The following is a 14,504-nucleotide window of genomic DNA, read 5'->3' as shown; positions in this document are numbered from 1 at the left end:
ACTGTGGTTCAGTTCTTCTGTTGTCTTTGGTAGATATTCAGAATCAGGTAATGCTGACTTTTGGATAATCAACTGGGAAATTTACCACGTTTCCAAACTCTTGGTGTAATTTGGGTTTAGGTATTTCTTTGTTGAGCGTTTGAACGAATTTGCCCATAAAACCGTCTGGGTCCAGTGCCTTTTGGAGGGAGATCATTTTTCAAAGGTTTTACTCCTTTTGGTGTTTCTAGTGTCCTTTGAAACCGTGTTTGATCATTTGATTCTTATGGAAGGTTATGTATTTATTAGCATGTAGTTATAAATCCTGTGCTCTTGCATTTTAAAAAGAAATCTCTTACGAGATCTGTGTCTGTTTTCTTTCTAACTCCACGTTCTGAGCATTCATGCGCTCTCTCAGGCTCAGATTAGATGGGCTGACCTGCTTTTTTATTGTTGTGATCCCCCCCCCCCATAGCCACCCCCACACAGAGAACTCGCCTGAGTTGCAAATGTCATCCTGTTTCCATTCATTTCTAGTGCCATGTTTATACCCCCGTCTCCGTTTTCCTTTGGTTTACTTTATTGGCTTTCAAAAGTCTTTCTGACTTCTTAATTTGCATGGTTAGTCCATTTATTTGTATTTGCTTGGTTTCAGTAATGGAATAATGAAGGCTATGGATTTCCCCCCAAATGTAATTCAACCCTTATCCCATCTGTTTTGATATGTTCTTGCTGATTATTTGCTAAATATTGTGTAATTGTGGTTTTAAATTCTTCTTTGACCTGACACTCGGAGGGCATTTTCTTAAATTTCCAAGTGTTTGGGAATTGGAGGGATGGGGACCTTGTGTATTTGTTCTTTCATTATTAATACCTGCTTTTATTGCTCTCTGGTCAAAGAGTGTGTTTTTTTATGCCTTTTGCGATTTATCAATACCTTATTCGTGGCTTCAGCATGCCCAGGGTTTTTAAAATGTTCCGTGGCTTGTTGGCAAAAGATGTTATCTTGGGCGCCTGGGTGGCTCAGTCGATTAAGCGTCTGCCTTCAGCTCAGGTCATGATCCCGGAGTCCTGGCATCGAGCCCCAGGTCAGGTTCCCTGCTCAGCGGGGAGTCTGCTTCTTCCTCTGCCCCTCCCCCCCGCTCATCTCTTTCTCTCTCAAATAAATAAATAAATAAAATCTTAAAAAAAAAAAGATGTTATCTTTGTTTGTAGTCCCTGATGTTTCATATCTAGTTCATTCAGCGTCTAAATGAAATTACTAAGATGTTCCGTATCCTCACTTTCGTCTACTGCTCGGTCTCGACTGAAAGCAGCAGACTAAGGTTTTCTCCTGTTGGCTTTAGAGTCTCTGTGTTTCATGCATTTCAGTGCTATGCCGTTTGATAAATGACAGTGACGCCTTCATTGTGGGTTGTATCTGTCACCCGTCTAGTGCCCTTCCTGGCATAGCTTATGCCGACATGAGTAGCTTCTCCTCGATCCCCTTCACGTTCTCTGATGCTCTTGGGATCCCACCCCCAGCTCCCCTTAGCCAGTGGGCTCATGCGTAGTAGCAGCATTTAACCGGCTGCCAGGGGCCCGAGTGCAGAGCAGGGCTATGACTGGCCATGCAGGTTCATTTCTTGGTGGTTGTTGCTTCCCCAAGCCACTGCACTGGGGGCCAGCCATGTGCCCTGTGTCTGTGCCTGTCCCTCTTCCCGAGTATCAGGCCAGCCCTGCAGACCTTGGAGAAGCCCAGCTGCCCAGAGGGGTCTGAGGAGGGGGTCTGTGTTTCTGCTCGCAGGGGGCGCTGGATTTTTCACGACAAATGGCGGAAAATGGGGGACATCCCCCGCATGAAAACGGTCCTGCGTGGGGGTGCCTTCATCACCCCATTGCTAGCATCCGGCAAATCAGTAGATGTCAGTGACTTTCGGCCAACCTCTCCCCTTGCTTCCTGCCGTACCTTAGGGCGTGGCCAATGAGAACCATGGGTTGGACCTCAGCTTGTCTATCTTATCCAGTTCGACCCGCATAGTCTATATGTTGCAATTCCTCCCAGCCTGGGGCATGCGCAAAGTATGCTTGCCTGGTGTCTAGAGACCACACAGGCTTGGGGCTCGAGGCCGGTGGAGAAGCAGAAGCAGTGGCCGTCCCTCCCTCCGTCTACCTCTCTCCCCTTTTCACGAATTACTTCATGACTCAGAGCCCCCTTTCACAAGTACTGCCCCCGTTTGATTTTCATACCAACAGAGTAGGTTTGGAGACTGGGTAGCATTCTCCCCATTTCCCAGATCTGGAAGCTGAGGCTCACGGCGGAGGAACTGCTCCCTGAGCTTACGCAACCCTGTCTGCGAGAGAGCAGCATCCCTTCTGGGAACTGAGATCGCACGGGTCCCCGGGTGTACTTGTGTCATCAGGAACATGCGAGGCTGTTGCTGGAAGCTTCGAATCAGCATTGATGGAAATATGCCGTGGAAACTGGCAGATGCTACAAGCCAGCCCCACCCCCACCCCCTTAAGAGAGCAGGTTGATCAGAATGCCTTGGGAGCATGAGTGAGTGTTGTAGGGGTAGAATTTTACAGCCTTGATTTTTTTTTTTTTTTTTAACTTTTGGAAAACTGAGACTCAAAACGGATGGCCTGTGATCCCCCCTGGCTATTAATCGGCAAAACCAAATTTCACAGAAACTGGTAAACCCAGTGCTTTTTGCATTCTATACTGGCATGACAGTGCTGTGAGGGCCAGGGTGGAGGTGTTCCTCCGGGGAGCTGCCGGCAGGTGGCGGAGGGCCGTCTGACTCCGTGGAAAGAACCCGGACGGACCCTGGACCAGCAGCAGTGGCCACAACTGATGTGGCATTTTCAGTGACAGCTGTTGGACTGCAGTGATCCCACATCCTGTTATGAAGCGTGTCTACATCTGGTTCAGAAAGAAACGTGGTCCCCCAAGAGTTCCGCATTTGGGAACTGGGGATTAGAGAGATGCTTGCGGCCCATTTCCAGCTCCGTGAACCCCGGTCAGATCCCGAGAGATGGTCCTGGCCGTGCGAGACGTCTCAAAGGCTGGCAGGCAGTGACATAGGAGAAGGGACCACGGTTGCAGGCAGCTGGTGTCGCCCGTGTGTGGCCGGCGTGGTATCTGAGCAGTGTTTCTCTCCCACAGTGAATGGATACCACGTGGCAGGGACCCCAGCGCACCCTCCCGAGACTGCCCACATGAGTGTCCGAAAATCCACCGGTGATTCCCAGGTAAGGGGTCGTGTTACGGGAGGTAGGTAGGGGTCGCCCGCTTGGCAGGCCCAGGGAGGTGTCGTGAAGACGACACCGAATGGGGGTCCAGGTGACCACAGCCCGGGGCTGCCCCAGGTAGAAAGTGACTGGGATATGTGGGTCATTCCCGTGTCCATGATTGGGGAGAATGGACGATTGTGGTTTGTTGGTTTTCTCTAGAAGTTGGGGTGGTTGCCGTGGGGTGACAGTGGTGGGTGGTAACCATCGTTAGGGCAGGGGAGTCCATCCTGCCGTCTGGATTCCTGATACATACCGTCTCGGGTTCTGTCACTTTAAGAAAATGGATGGGGCAGGCCGCTTCCTTTTTCTACACACCCCCTTTCCCCACCGTCACACTTCACCCAGAAGGGAAGTTTGTAAAATGTTTTCTCACCTTTAATCGTCTAGCACGGAGACCTCGATGGGATTGGGAGGAAACGGGGGAATGGTTTAAGATTCAGTCCCATCCTGTTTTCTCATTCATCCGATCCGTTGACACCTGTACAGACACCTGTCTGTACCTTTCCCATCTTCCAGGCGAGGCCACTGTCTCAGGCCGCTTAATTAAGCGACTCGTACAGGTGACACGAGTACTGAGTGGTCAGTCCGGACCTCGATGCCAAGCCCCGCTGTGTTCCAAGTTGCGCTAAGCTGCATCTAAGGAAGTGAGGACTGGCTTATGTACTCTCTCCGTCAATTGCATCCAGGAGCTGTTCTTAATGCGGACTCCAGACTCCGCCAGCCCTTTCCAGGCCCCAGGGGAGAGGGTGGCGATGGGGACACTGCTGTGGTGTCCAGGATGACAACAGCTGTTTGTTACGCCCAGCAGCGGGTCCCATGCGCCAGCCGTTGCAAGGAAGGCCTCGTGATCTGTTGCTGCAGCTGGCTACAATGTGGCACTTCGCTTTACTGCAGCCAAGAGCGTTCCTTTCTGGAAACTTCATGACGTTGTCTCAGGAGGCTGAGCATGGGCTCAGCTTCGGTTCAGCTAGCACCCTAGAAAAGAATGTGGACATCCTTGTGGGCCGCAGCTTCTTACATTCTGCGGGACTCGCTCGTCCCCCAGCCTCTTGTTAAAATGTAGATTCTGATCCAGGAGGTCTAGGAAGGATCCTGAGCTTCTGTTTCCAGCCAGGCCCCGGATGATGCTTGGTGATGCTGGTGATGCTGGTGATGGTGATGATTGTGATGATGCTGGTGACTCTGGTGATGCTGGTGATGGTGATGACGGTGATGATGCTGGTGATGCTGGTGACGGTGATGATGCTGGTGACGCTGGTGATGCTGGTGATGCTGATGCTGGTGATGGTGATGATGCTGGTGATGCTTGTTGATGCTGGTGATGCTGGTGATGCTGATGCTGGTGATGGCTGGTGACGGTGGTGATGCTGGTGATGCTGGTGACAGTGATGATGCTGGTGATGGTGGTGATGCTGGTGATGGTGGTGATGCTGATGCTGGTGACGCTGGTGATGGTGGTGATGCTGATGCTGGTGATGCTGGTGATCCTGATGATGCTGGTGACGCTGGTGATGCTGATGCTGGTGATGGTGGTGATGCTGATGCTGGTGATGGTGGTGATGCTGATGCTGGTGATGGTGATGCTGGTGATGCTGATGATGCTGGTGATGCTGATGATGCTGATGCTGGTGATGGTGATGCTGGTGATGCTGATGATGCTGGTGATGCTGATGATGCTGATGACGGTGGTGATGCTGGTGACGGTGATGATGCTGGTGATGCTGGTCAGAGGACCGTGCCATGAGCAAGGACGATCTGGGCGTGGTCGATAGTACACAGTGTGTGTGTGTGTGTGTGTGTGTGTGTGTGTGTGTATCCCCTCCACTCCCCTGCTCGGGGCACACATCATGCACATCCCTGACATTGTGTGTCTTCTGCCAAGCCCCCCCCCCTGCTGTTCCCACACAGCCTCTATCAGTCATTTGGCATGAAGCTGATTGACTGCCTGGCTGCGGACTGTTTTCTGAAGACATCGGCTGAAGTTCTGTTACCACACACCTGAACGAGCCACTGCTCCCCCACCCCCAAAATACTGTGGAATTGTTACCAAAACTTTTTGTTTTTGACGTTTATTGCTATAACCTTCTGAGAAGCTGCTTGGACCCAGGAATATCCCCGTCCAGCACCTGTTCTTGGGATACGTCCAGGGGTTCTGATTGGTGTGGAATGTTCGCTCAAGCATTATTTACGGGCCTGCTGCCGTGCACCCAGCCGAACTGTCCGGCCCCAGGGATCAGCGTGGCCGAGTTCGGCACTGCATAGCCAGCCCGCTCTGTTGGGCAGACACGAGAAAGCGCATTTCTGAAGAAAATGTCCTGAATTTAGGGAAAGGCTGAGAACCTAATAATATTGAGCGGGAAAAGCAGCACGCACACTCCACACATGGCCAGTCTTATTGGGAAGAGGAAATCCACGTGTTCGCAAAGACCAATGACTGGAAGAAAAAGAAACCAGATGGTGACGTTGGCTCTGTCTGCGTCTAAGAGTGATTCTCTGTCGGGGACATTTGTTTGGAGACGTTTCGGTTGTCACAGCTGGGGAAGGGGTGCTGCTGGCTAGCAGCTAGCGAGGAGGGTTCTAGAGTATGACCAGTCATCCCACAATGCACAGGACAGCGCCCCGCAACAAAGAGTTGCCCAGTTCGAAAATGCAGTGGTGTTGAGGTTGAGAAACCTTGGTCTAAAGGACTTTTTATTTTTATACGTTGCAGTATCTTTCACGTTCCCTACAATGAACCATTTTACTTGAATAGAAGGCACGTACGATGCGGCGTACCGGTACTTGGGGGTGTGGGGCTGCCCAGCCGTGGAGACCCAGGAGGGGGCAGGGAGAGACTGCCTTAAGGGGCCGGTGGAGTGTATTCTTTCTGGATGATAACGCGGAGAGTGGATTATCATCAAAGTATCGTAAATAACGCAGCGCGTGGAGAGAGCAAATCTGCAGTTGCGCACCGGTTCCAGAACCGGAAGGTAGCGTGTTATTTTTTTAGGTCGTGGAAGGTTCTCCACAAAGGTGCTTGGGGCCAATCATGGAAATAGGATGAGAAGTTTTCGTGTTTACGGACAGAGCTGACAACAAATGATCTCCAAGTATATGTGCTGCTTTTAAGCGTGTAGTGTTTACTCACGCGGTCCCAGGCTGCCGATTATAATAGGTAATGATTACGGCGGAGTAATACCTGAAGAATGAATGAATGAGCAGATGAACGCAGAGCCATTTGAGATACAGGCTTGGGGGTCGGCCCAGCAGCTTGCCCAGGGTTTGCTCAAAGCCCTGTGTGTGCTTTTTTCCGTGAGCTGTTCCCCCTTAAACAAGCTCGTCAGGGAAATTAGAATGTCGGGGGGTGTACGGGCGGGGAGCACATACCTGATCTTCCCGGCAACCAGGAACGTGTCCCCAGTGTGCCCTGTCATGGGCAGGACTGCCAATGGGGTGCCCTGCAGCCAGTGGGGTGCCTGCCCGCTCCGCCCCTAGTCCTGGGAGACCAGATGGCTGGGCACAGGTGGTGGTGATCTGGCGCCACCCAGTGGAGGTCTCCAGCCTGCCACCCTGCGGTGGGCTGCCAGGTACTGGATAAATGGGGCCCACCTGCCTGGGTGGGCGCAGAGGCTGAGTTTTGCTGGCCTTTGCAGAAGCACGTCCTGGCCTGTCCGCTGCCTGCCCGCCTGTGATGGGATCCCTCGGATCCCTGTGCAGCTGGGGTGGGTAAGGGACCTGCCCACCAGAGCCCATGCCCTTTTGTGACCAACCTTTCTGTTGTTCTGGCTTCCTATACGGGAGAAGAGAACAGGGGTGGGACCGAGGGCTTGGAAACTTAAGGGTCCCATCGGAGAAGGGAGCTTGAGGTGGAGGTAAGATGCTGAGACTCACCCATCTGACGGGGACCCCCTCAGTCCAGCAACACATGTTCCTTTGAGCGTCTCCTTCGTGGCCAGGCACTGAGTCGCGGGCAAACAGAGCCCCTGCCTTGGTGAAGGCTTGTAGCTGGTGCCGGAGAAGACAGGAGATATGTGATCATTTTCGTGTCGGCCTTGAGAAGTGCTGGAGGAAGTGTGTGCTCTGGGCACCTGCTTGGGTGGCCGGGGGGTGCTAGAAATGTCAGTGATGGGCTCTAGAGGGAAAGATAGTAAGCTAAGACTGGACAGATGAGTGAGGGATTAGCTTGGCTCAGGGTGGTGGTGGGGAATAGCCTTCCAGGTGGAGGAAACAGCATGTGTGGATGCCTAGAGGAGGGGAAGGAGAGCAATGGTTTTCAACGAACCCGCAGAGGCTGGGTGGGGCTGTGATTTACTGAATCAGCATGTGCAGGGAGGGCGGAAGGGGGATGGGGGGCAGGGGGGAGGGCTGGAGGGGTCTGTACAGGCTCTTTTGAGGACCTTGGGTTTATTCCAGCAGCAGTACCGGGAAGTCATCGAGAGGTTTCACTCTGGATCCTGCCTGCTGGGGAGGTGGGATCCAGGCTATTCACGGGGCCTGGAGCCAGGGTCAGAAGACATGCCCAGCCCGGGCTGGTGGGTCAGTTGTGAACGGCTCGCTGCAGGCCACCCAGCACTGTTCTGTAGGTCACCACCACCGTGGGCCCTCACCTCACAGAAACAGCAGAGTGGCCCAGGCGAGAAGGGGAGAACAGACTGGGGAGCGACTTTTAAAAAGGGAAGGAGAAAAACTTTCTAGAATCATAGGCAAAGGACATTAAAAAAACAAAACAAAAACCCTTTTATTATGCACATTGGCAATCATTTAGAAAAGTAGAAGTCCTGCTCTGATAAAGTCCCAGGGACTAGTCATTTAACTGCAATGATTATTGGGCCAGTCTTGTTTCATTCATATCCCCATTCCCTCCCCCTTCCTGTGCCCCCCAGATTATTTTAAAGCAAAGCCCTGACATATTGTTTTATTTTATTATTTTATTTTTTTATTTTTATTTTTATTTTTTTTAAAGATTTTATTTATTCGACAGGATAGAGACAGCCAGTGAGAGAGGGAACACAAGCAGGGGGAGTGGGAGAGGAAGAAGCAGGCTTCCAGCAGAGGAGCCTGATGTGGGGCTCGATCCCATAACACCAGGATCACGCCCTGAGCTGAAGGCAGACGCTTAACCGCTGTGCCACCCAGGCGCTCCTATCTAGACTGTATTTGCCGCACATTTGATCTTTGTCTTACCCCACAGTGACTCTATGTGGCAAGAGTGCCGGTCAGTTTAGAATGACCACATGCTTAGTCTAATTGTTTTCTTAGGCTTAGACTTGGGGCTAACAGCTCTGGCAAGAATATCTACCACCTGGGGCCTCCCAGGTTAGCCCCCTACCAGTCATGCTAACCGGGAGTTTGAGCTCCCAGTTAATGCGATGACTGCTTTGCGGGGGTACATTTTCCCTTTCTAATTAGCCTAGTAATCTAGGGCGTGATAGGGTGAGACCATGGGCATATCCTGTTACTTCACAGGCTTTCCACTCAATGCTTTGAGCATCCGTGGTGACCGTGGCCTGAATCCATTTTGACTTTGGGGTTTGCAAGTGGTGATTTTGTGATGCTTTATCCATTTTTATGGGCATTCTTCCTTAAAGAAATACTGCCTCCTTTCTCTCTCACTGCCTTTTGAAGTTACTCATTTGTAGTCATTATTCATAATCATGCTTAAATTGTCCCAAATTTGGCTTGTTGGAACTTCTCTCTGCTGGCGCCTGGGTCCTTTTGCGAGATCACTTCGTTCTTTGCACAGTCTCTAATCTCCCAGAATAATAAGATGTTCCAGATCGACCTGGAATCTAGAATGAGCCATTTCTCCAAGGAGCCTGGTTCCTCTTAGTACAGAATAATATTTAGAAACCAACTTCTAGCTAGTAGGTAGTCTCCCTGTGATGGAGGAGTCATTCCTTTGGGGCCCTTTTGTAAAGTGCTACCGTGATGTGTGTGTGTGTGTGTGTGTGTGTGTGTGTGTGTACGTACATATACACGTATGTATATATAGTGCATGTATGTGTCACGTGTTTATGTGGATGACGTTGAAAACATAGGCACGGACCATCGGCAGCAGGCACAGAGCCCAAGGTGCTTGGAAGAGCCTGGGGACACCCTGCTCAGCCCTGGCTGAGACCACAGCTCCGGGAGGGCAGAGGGTGGGAAGGTGCCAACGCCCCCCGACAATGCCATTACTTGCGCTCCTGTCCTGGCCCGAGTTACGGCAACCTCTGTGTCCGGCTTCATTCCATAGAGCCTCAGACACAGTGGTCCCCAAATCCAGGTTTGTGAATGATGGAGCTCTTTCCCCACCCCTGCAGAGACACTTGTAAAACAAGAGGGTATCCCCAGCCTGGAAGTGGGGAGCTGGGAATTTAGAGAAGAGAGATATTCAGCTCGGGGCTCTAATTTCCTCCACTGACCACAACAGAGGCTCCCCTCCCACATCCCCCTCCCAGGCCTTGTTGTACCTGCAAGAGAGCCCTGCACCTGTCACAGGATAGCGGCACTTGAGCCCCTGCCTCGCAGCCTCCATCCTCCTCCCAGGTGGCCCAGGTGGCAGACGCCCTGGGGGACCCCTGATAGCTCAGGAGGGTCCAGGGTAGGCGAGCTGGATGTGTTGATGCTTTGAAAATGTTTATCGAAGCTGTAATTGGTCACAAGCTTGAGGTCGCCCCAGAGCCTGCTGGGACTGCTAAAGTGGCTGTCAGAAGCAGGGGAGCTTTGATGAATGACAGAATGTAGATCAGTGTCTCCCCAAGGGCGGCCCCCAGATTCTCCTTCAAAGGCGCTACCTCCCCCACAAAGAGCTGCTGGGTCAGCTCTGGGAGGTGCGGCTGGGACCCGATTTGGGGCCAATTCCTGTGCATTCTGATGCCCTCCAAAGCTTGTGGACTGCTGATAGCAACCAGTGAAAGTGAGAGAAGTCACATGGCTTGGCAGGCGACAAGGCTAGTGAGTTTATTCTCTTGTCTGTGACGCGGGTGATCTGTAGAGCCCCTTTTAGCTAGACAGTCTGAGGGTAACGGCTCCCGTGACCTGACTTTCTTACCAGCCCAGGTAGGTCTGGACGGGAGTAAGGGGAGTAAGGGGATGGGCAGACCATGAGCAGAGGGCTCTGCCAAGCTCCCTGTTCTGTGTGGCGAGCAGAGGGTGTCCTGAGACAGAGCTGACCCCATACCCAGACACTCATTCTGCTGGTGGTCTGGGGCTGTGCCCACCCGGGATGGCGTGGGGGGCTGCTGGTTCCCTGAGGCTGGCCGGAGAAGCCTCTCTGACGTCCGTGTCCTGAGGTTCCACCAGAGAAAGAAGGCTGTGGGTCCCAGGACACGGATATAATGACCCCCCGACAGTGCCCTGGGGTGAGCCTGCTTACCCGCTCATGGAGCGACTCAGGACAGGAGTGGCCATCACATGCCCTGCTCGGAGAGCCTCTCGAATCCCTAATGTAACTGCTAATAATGGGACAACGAAGACCCAGAACTGACCCTCCCCCCTTGAGGCCCACAGGCTGCTAGGACCAATGTGGTGTTTTCAGCTGGTAATCCTTAACGTTCTGTACCAGAACCATCCTGGGACTGGGGCGAGCTGCTTAGGGCTCATGGGCTCGGACACATTTGGGATTAGTGGTGTCTTTGCTGGCGGCACGAAGAAAAAGGCAATCCAAAGGCCGAATGAATGCAAGTGGAAAGACAGGCGGCTGTGCTGAGAAATCCCTCCCGCCTCTCGGGGTCCGGAGAGCTGCACGTCCCCGAGGTGGCCAAGCGCCCCCTGTGCAACGTTGCATGGATTGAGGGTTGGCTGCGTTGGTCCCCGGGGGATTCCTGTTCTGAGTCCCCGGTGCCAGGAGGTGGTGGCCTGCTTTAACTCTCTGCTCCCCCCGGGGCAGCTTTTGCACGTTGAGGCGGCAGGCAGCACGCTTACCAGCAGAGGGCAGGTGACGGGTTAACTCCCCAAATCAGGGACCAGGAGAAGAGGAGGGAGACCTGGTTTGGAGCAGCTCCCTCAGAGCCTGTGCTGGAGGCTTCCTCCCATTCGCCTGCAAGCCCGGCCGCCCCCTGCCGTGGGAGCAGCATGGGGTCAGGGGCACTCCCGCCTGCCCTCTTCCAGAATATGGTGACTTAAGGGTTAATGGGATCGCGAGCGTCCCCGGACTTCCCCCAACACGGGGCTTTCAGGGAGCCTGAATAGAAGAACTGAAATGTCCAGTATGGAGAACAGCTTCGATGATGTCTCTTGCCTCTCTCCCCAGAACCTGGGATCCTCATCACCAGGCAAAAAGCAGAGCAAGGAAAACACCATCACGGTAAGTGACGACCGCCGGGTGCCCACAGGTTGGGGCGAGCTGGGGCTTTTCTGCCATGCTGGGTGGTTGCCATGGCAATGTGGACCGCTGAGTGCAAGCCCAGCCTAGCATCTGGGAAGTTCCAAAGCTTGGATGGCACCCGAAATTGCCCCTGCCTCCCTCCCCCCACCCCCACTCCTACCCCCACCCCCTCCCCGGGCTTTCTGTTGATGTCACCTTTCACTTTTTTCTCTCCGGGTGACCAAGTGCAGGCAGGGTGGGAATGATGCAGAAGCCATTTTTGCAGGGCGGGTGGTGGTGGTGGGGTTTACACATGCCCAGGCGGGTTGGAGGGGGTGGACCGTGCTCCGTGCCAGCGATGTGACATGTAAATTACAGCCACAGCACGGTTGCTTTCGTGCGGGGTGACTTGTGGAAGATGTCAAAGTTAAAAACAAGAGAAAGCACCCTAAGAATAGAGTTCCGGACAGGAGCAGGCAGCTCGTGCCTGGGGTGGCCAGACTGCCTCCTGGGGCTCTTCAAGAAGCCTGCCATGCCCCCACGGGCAAGCTGAGGGGGGCCCCCCCAACACACACACACACACACACACACACACACACACACACACACACACACACCCCAGCCCCGTGTTGGGGAAAGTGGGCAAACGCCTTGTCTAGCTGCTCGGGCTGCAAGAACTTGGAGACATGAGAAGTGTGGTCCTGGGTGTGCTGCTTTGTTGCGCGTGCAGGGGAGTGGGGAATGGGGGACCTGCTCCCCCAGGCTCTAGCACAGGCAGTTCTGAACCATTCTGACCACCCCCACGGAGATGAGACCGAGAGTGGGTATGCTTCCCTGGCTTGTGCAGGTGGAAATCCTGCTCTGGAAGAAAAGAGAGGGTTGGGTACACAGTGGCATCAACCACAATGTTTGTGGCCGCTTCGTGTGCATTTAGTATGCACCGGTAGTGTTCCAAGCAGCTCGTTGAGCTCTCCACTCGCTGTGTGAAGTGGAGGTGACAGGACCAGCCTCGTATGGTGCTTGTGAATGAGAGCTCTGGAGTCAGAGGGTCTGTTAAAGCACCTACTGGCTGCACAGCGGCCCGGGGCGAGTTTCTCTGCCCCGTTGTGCCTCAGTGTCCATGTCTGTACAATGGGGCGATGGTGGGTGTGTGTGCCCTGGGGATGGGGTGAGGATTAAATGAGTCTGTATGCAGAAAGCACTTAGAACAGAGCCTGGCACATAGTAAGTGCTTAGTGCACACTCGTCTTCTCAACCCTGTTTACAGATGGCAAAACTGAGGCAGGCAGCCATGCCTCGCCTGGCTGGGAAGCATCAGGATTGAAGACCTGTGCTCTCCCCTGCCTGTGGAGGAGAGTGGGGCCTGGGGCAGGGTGTGAGCCGACCCCAGGGGCACACCTCCTGAGGGCATCATCCTCATCTTCGAAGTGTCACTAAATGCCCCAGAGCAAAGCAGGAGCCCCCTAAAGTTCCCTGAAACAGCGGGGGAAGAGGGAGAAGAAGGGGGGGTGGTATATGAGCATTGTAGAAGAAAAGTAAAAGGACAGATGCAAAGTGTAAAGCACTTAGCTGATGGGGATGGTCCTGGGGCCCCTAGGTGGGGCCCGAGTCACCTGCTGTGCCCTGGCTTTGACCCTGAGCGTGGGGCTGGGTCCCAGTCTGCTCTTCAGCACACCGTGTTCCTTGTCTGTCCCTGCCTCGCGTCTTCCCTCCTCCTTCCCACTGACCTAGATCAGAGCTTCTCAGAGCTAGCCTGCAAAGTAGAGCCGGCAGCCGAAGCCTCTGGGACACTTGTTTAAAATGCAAGTTCCTCGACGGGTTCCTAGACACTTAGTTTGATCTGGGGCCCAGCAGGGACGTTGGCGTTGTAACCAACATCCCCAGGGGTTTTAAATAAACACTTAAGCCTCCGGGAATTTTTGCCGGAGAAACTGAGGACAGGAGGGACTGGCCAGAGGGCACAGAGCAGGCAACGGGCAGAGACCCAGACTTGAGCCGGGTCTGCCTGCTGCCTGCCCAGCCCCCCCCCCCCCCCCGCACATGTCTGGGCTGAGATGGGTGAAGGCCTGTGTGCTGCCTTTCTTTCCTGTCCCCATAACACTCGCTCTCCCTGCCCTGCTCCCAGCCCTCCTTCTGGGCTCTGCTCCTCCAGAACTCACAGTTTCCCAGGGAGGAGACCCTGCAGGGCCACTGGACAGGGTGGGGGAAAGGAGGGGCCCAGCTCCCAGGGCACAGGCTAACCTCTGGGGTGAGCAATCGCCCACGTTGTCGGATCCCGCCGAGCGGCCGTTTGCAGGCGTTCGCTCAGATGCCCACTGGGCAGCCAAGGGCCGTGCATCAGGTCCTGGGCTGCGTCCTGTGGGGCTGAGGAGCCAGCGTTGAGCTGTAGTCTGACATCCCAGCTTCCCCTCCCACTGGTGGCCCGCAGCAAGCTTTGGGCAGGGCCAGCTGCAGAGTGGGTTCCTTGATGAAGAGTGACAGGCAGGAATGGCAGCTCACAGCCCTCGGCACAGACGTGTGTCAGAAATCTAGAGGATTCCAGAGGAGACGACAGCAAAGCCACACAGCCACAGTCCTCTCCTGGAAAGAGGAATCTGGGGGGCTCCTGTGGTCTTCAGCCTCTGCTTTCTGATGCGGCCCATCGGACGCCCTGGATCCCTGGAGGGGAGCTGGTGGGCTGGATGAGAGCCCTTGGGGTCCCTTCTTTTCTGCTTCCACAGACCCTGACTGAGTTCTCCTCTTCCACACCCTCCCAGATCAGGCTCCCTCCAGAAGCAAATCAGAGCCAGCTGCCAGATAGGTGGGTGGGGGACCGCGGCCTGTGGCCTGCGGTGAGCCTCTGTGCTGGGCCGGGACTGGGGGCCGCGGGGGATGCGCTCAGGCCTCCCCACGTCAGGCCCCTGGGGTGGGTTGCACTGTGTTCAGCAGCTGTCATGCTGTGGCCAGGGGCCTTAAGTGGCAGCTGCAGCCCCCTTAGAGCGCC

The 14,504-nt window shown here is 54.2% G+C and overlaps 1 protein-coding gene across 5 annotated transcripts in view; it reads left to right on the top strand.

Annotated features, from left to right (window-relative positions):
• The window catches only part of GAS7 (growth arrest specific 7), a 200,048-nt gene that overhangs the window by 151,451 nt on the left and 34,093 nt on the right, over positions 1–14,504 (top strand). For 4 of the 5 annotated variants that reach the window (XM_045797240.2, XM_045797244.2, XM_045797243.2 and 1 more), the window contains exons 4-5: positions 3,128–3,213; positions 11,468–11,521. In XM_045797240.2, coding sequence (XP_045653196.1) covers positions 3,128–3,213; positions 11,468–11,521 — 140 coding nt within the window. The remainder of the gene's footprint in view (positions 1–3,127; positions 3,214–11,467; positions 11,522–14,504) is intronic. The other variant, XM_045797242.2, reaches the window with a different exon arrangement.

The sequence above is a fragment of the Ursus americanus genome, chromosome 14, assembly GCF_024610735.1.
Source record: "Ursus americanus isolate L20-20 chromosome 14, mUrsAme1.1.p, whole genome shotgun sequence".
NCBI lineage: Eukaryota > Metazoa > Chordata > Mammalia > Carnivora > Ursidae > Ursus > Ursus americanus.
This window is presented reverse-complemented; position numbering and strand designations above follow the sequence as displayed.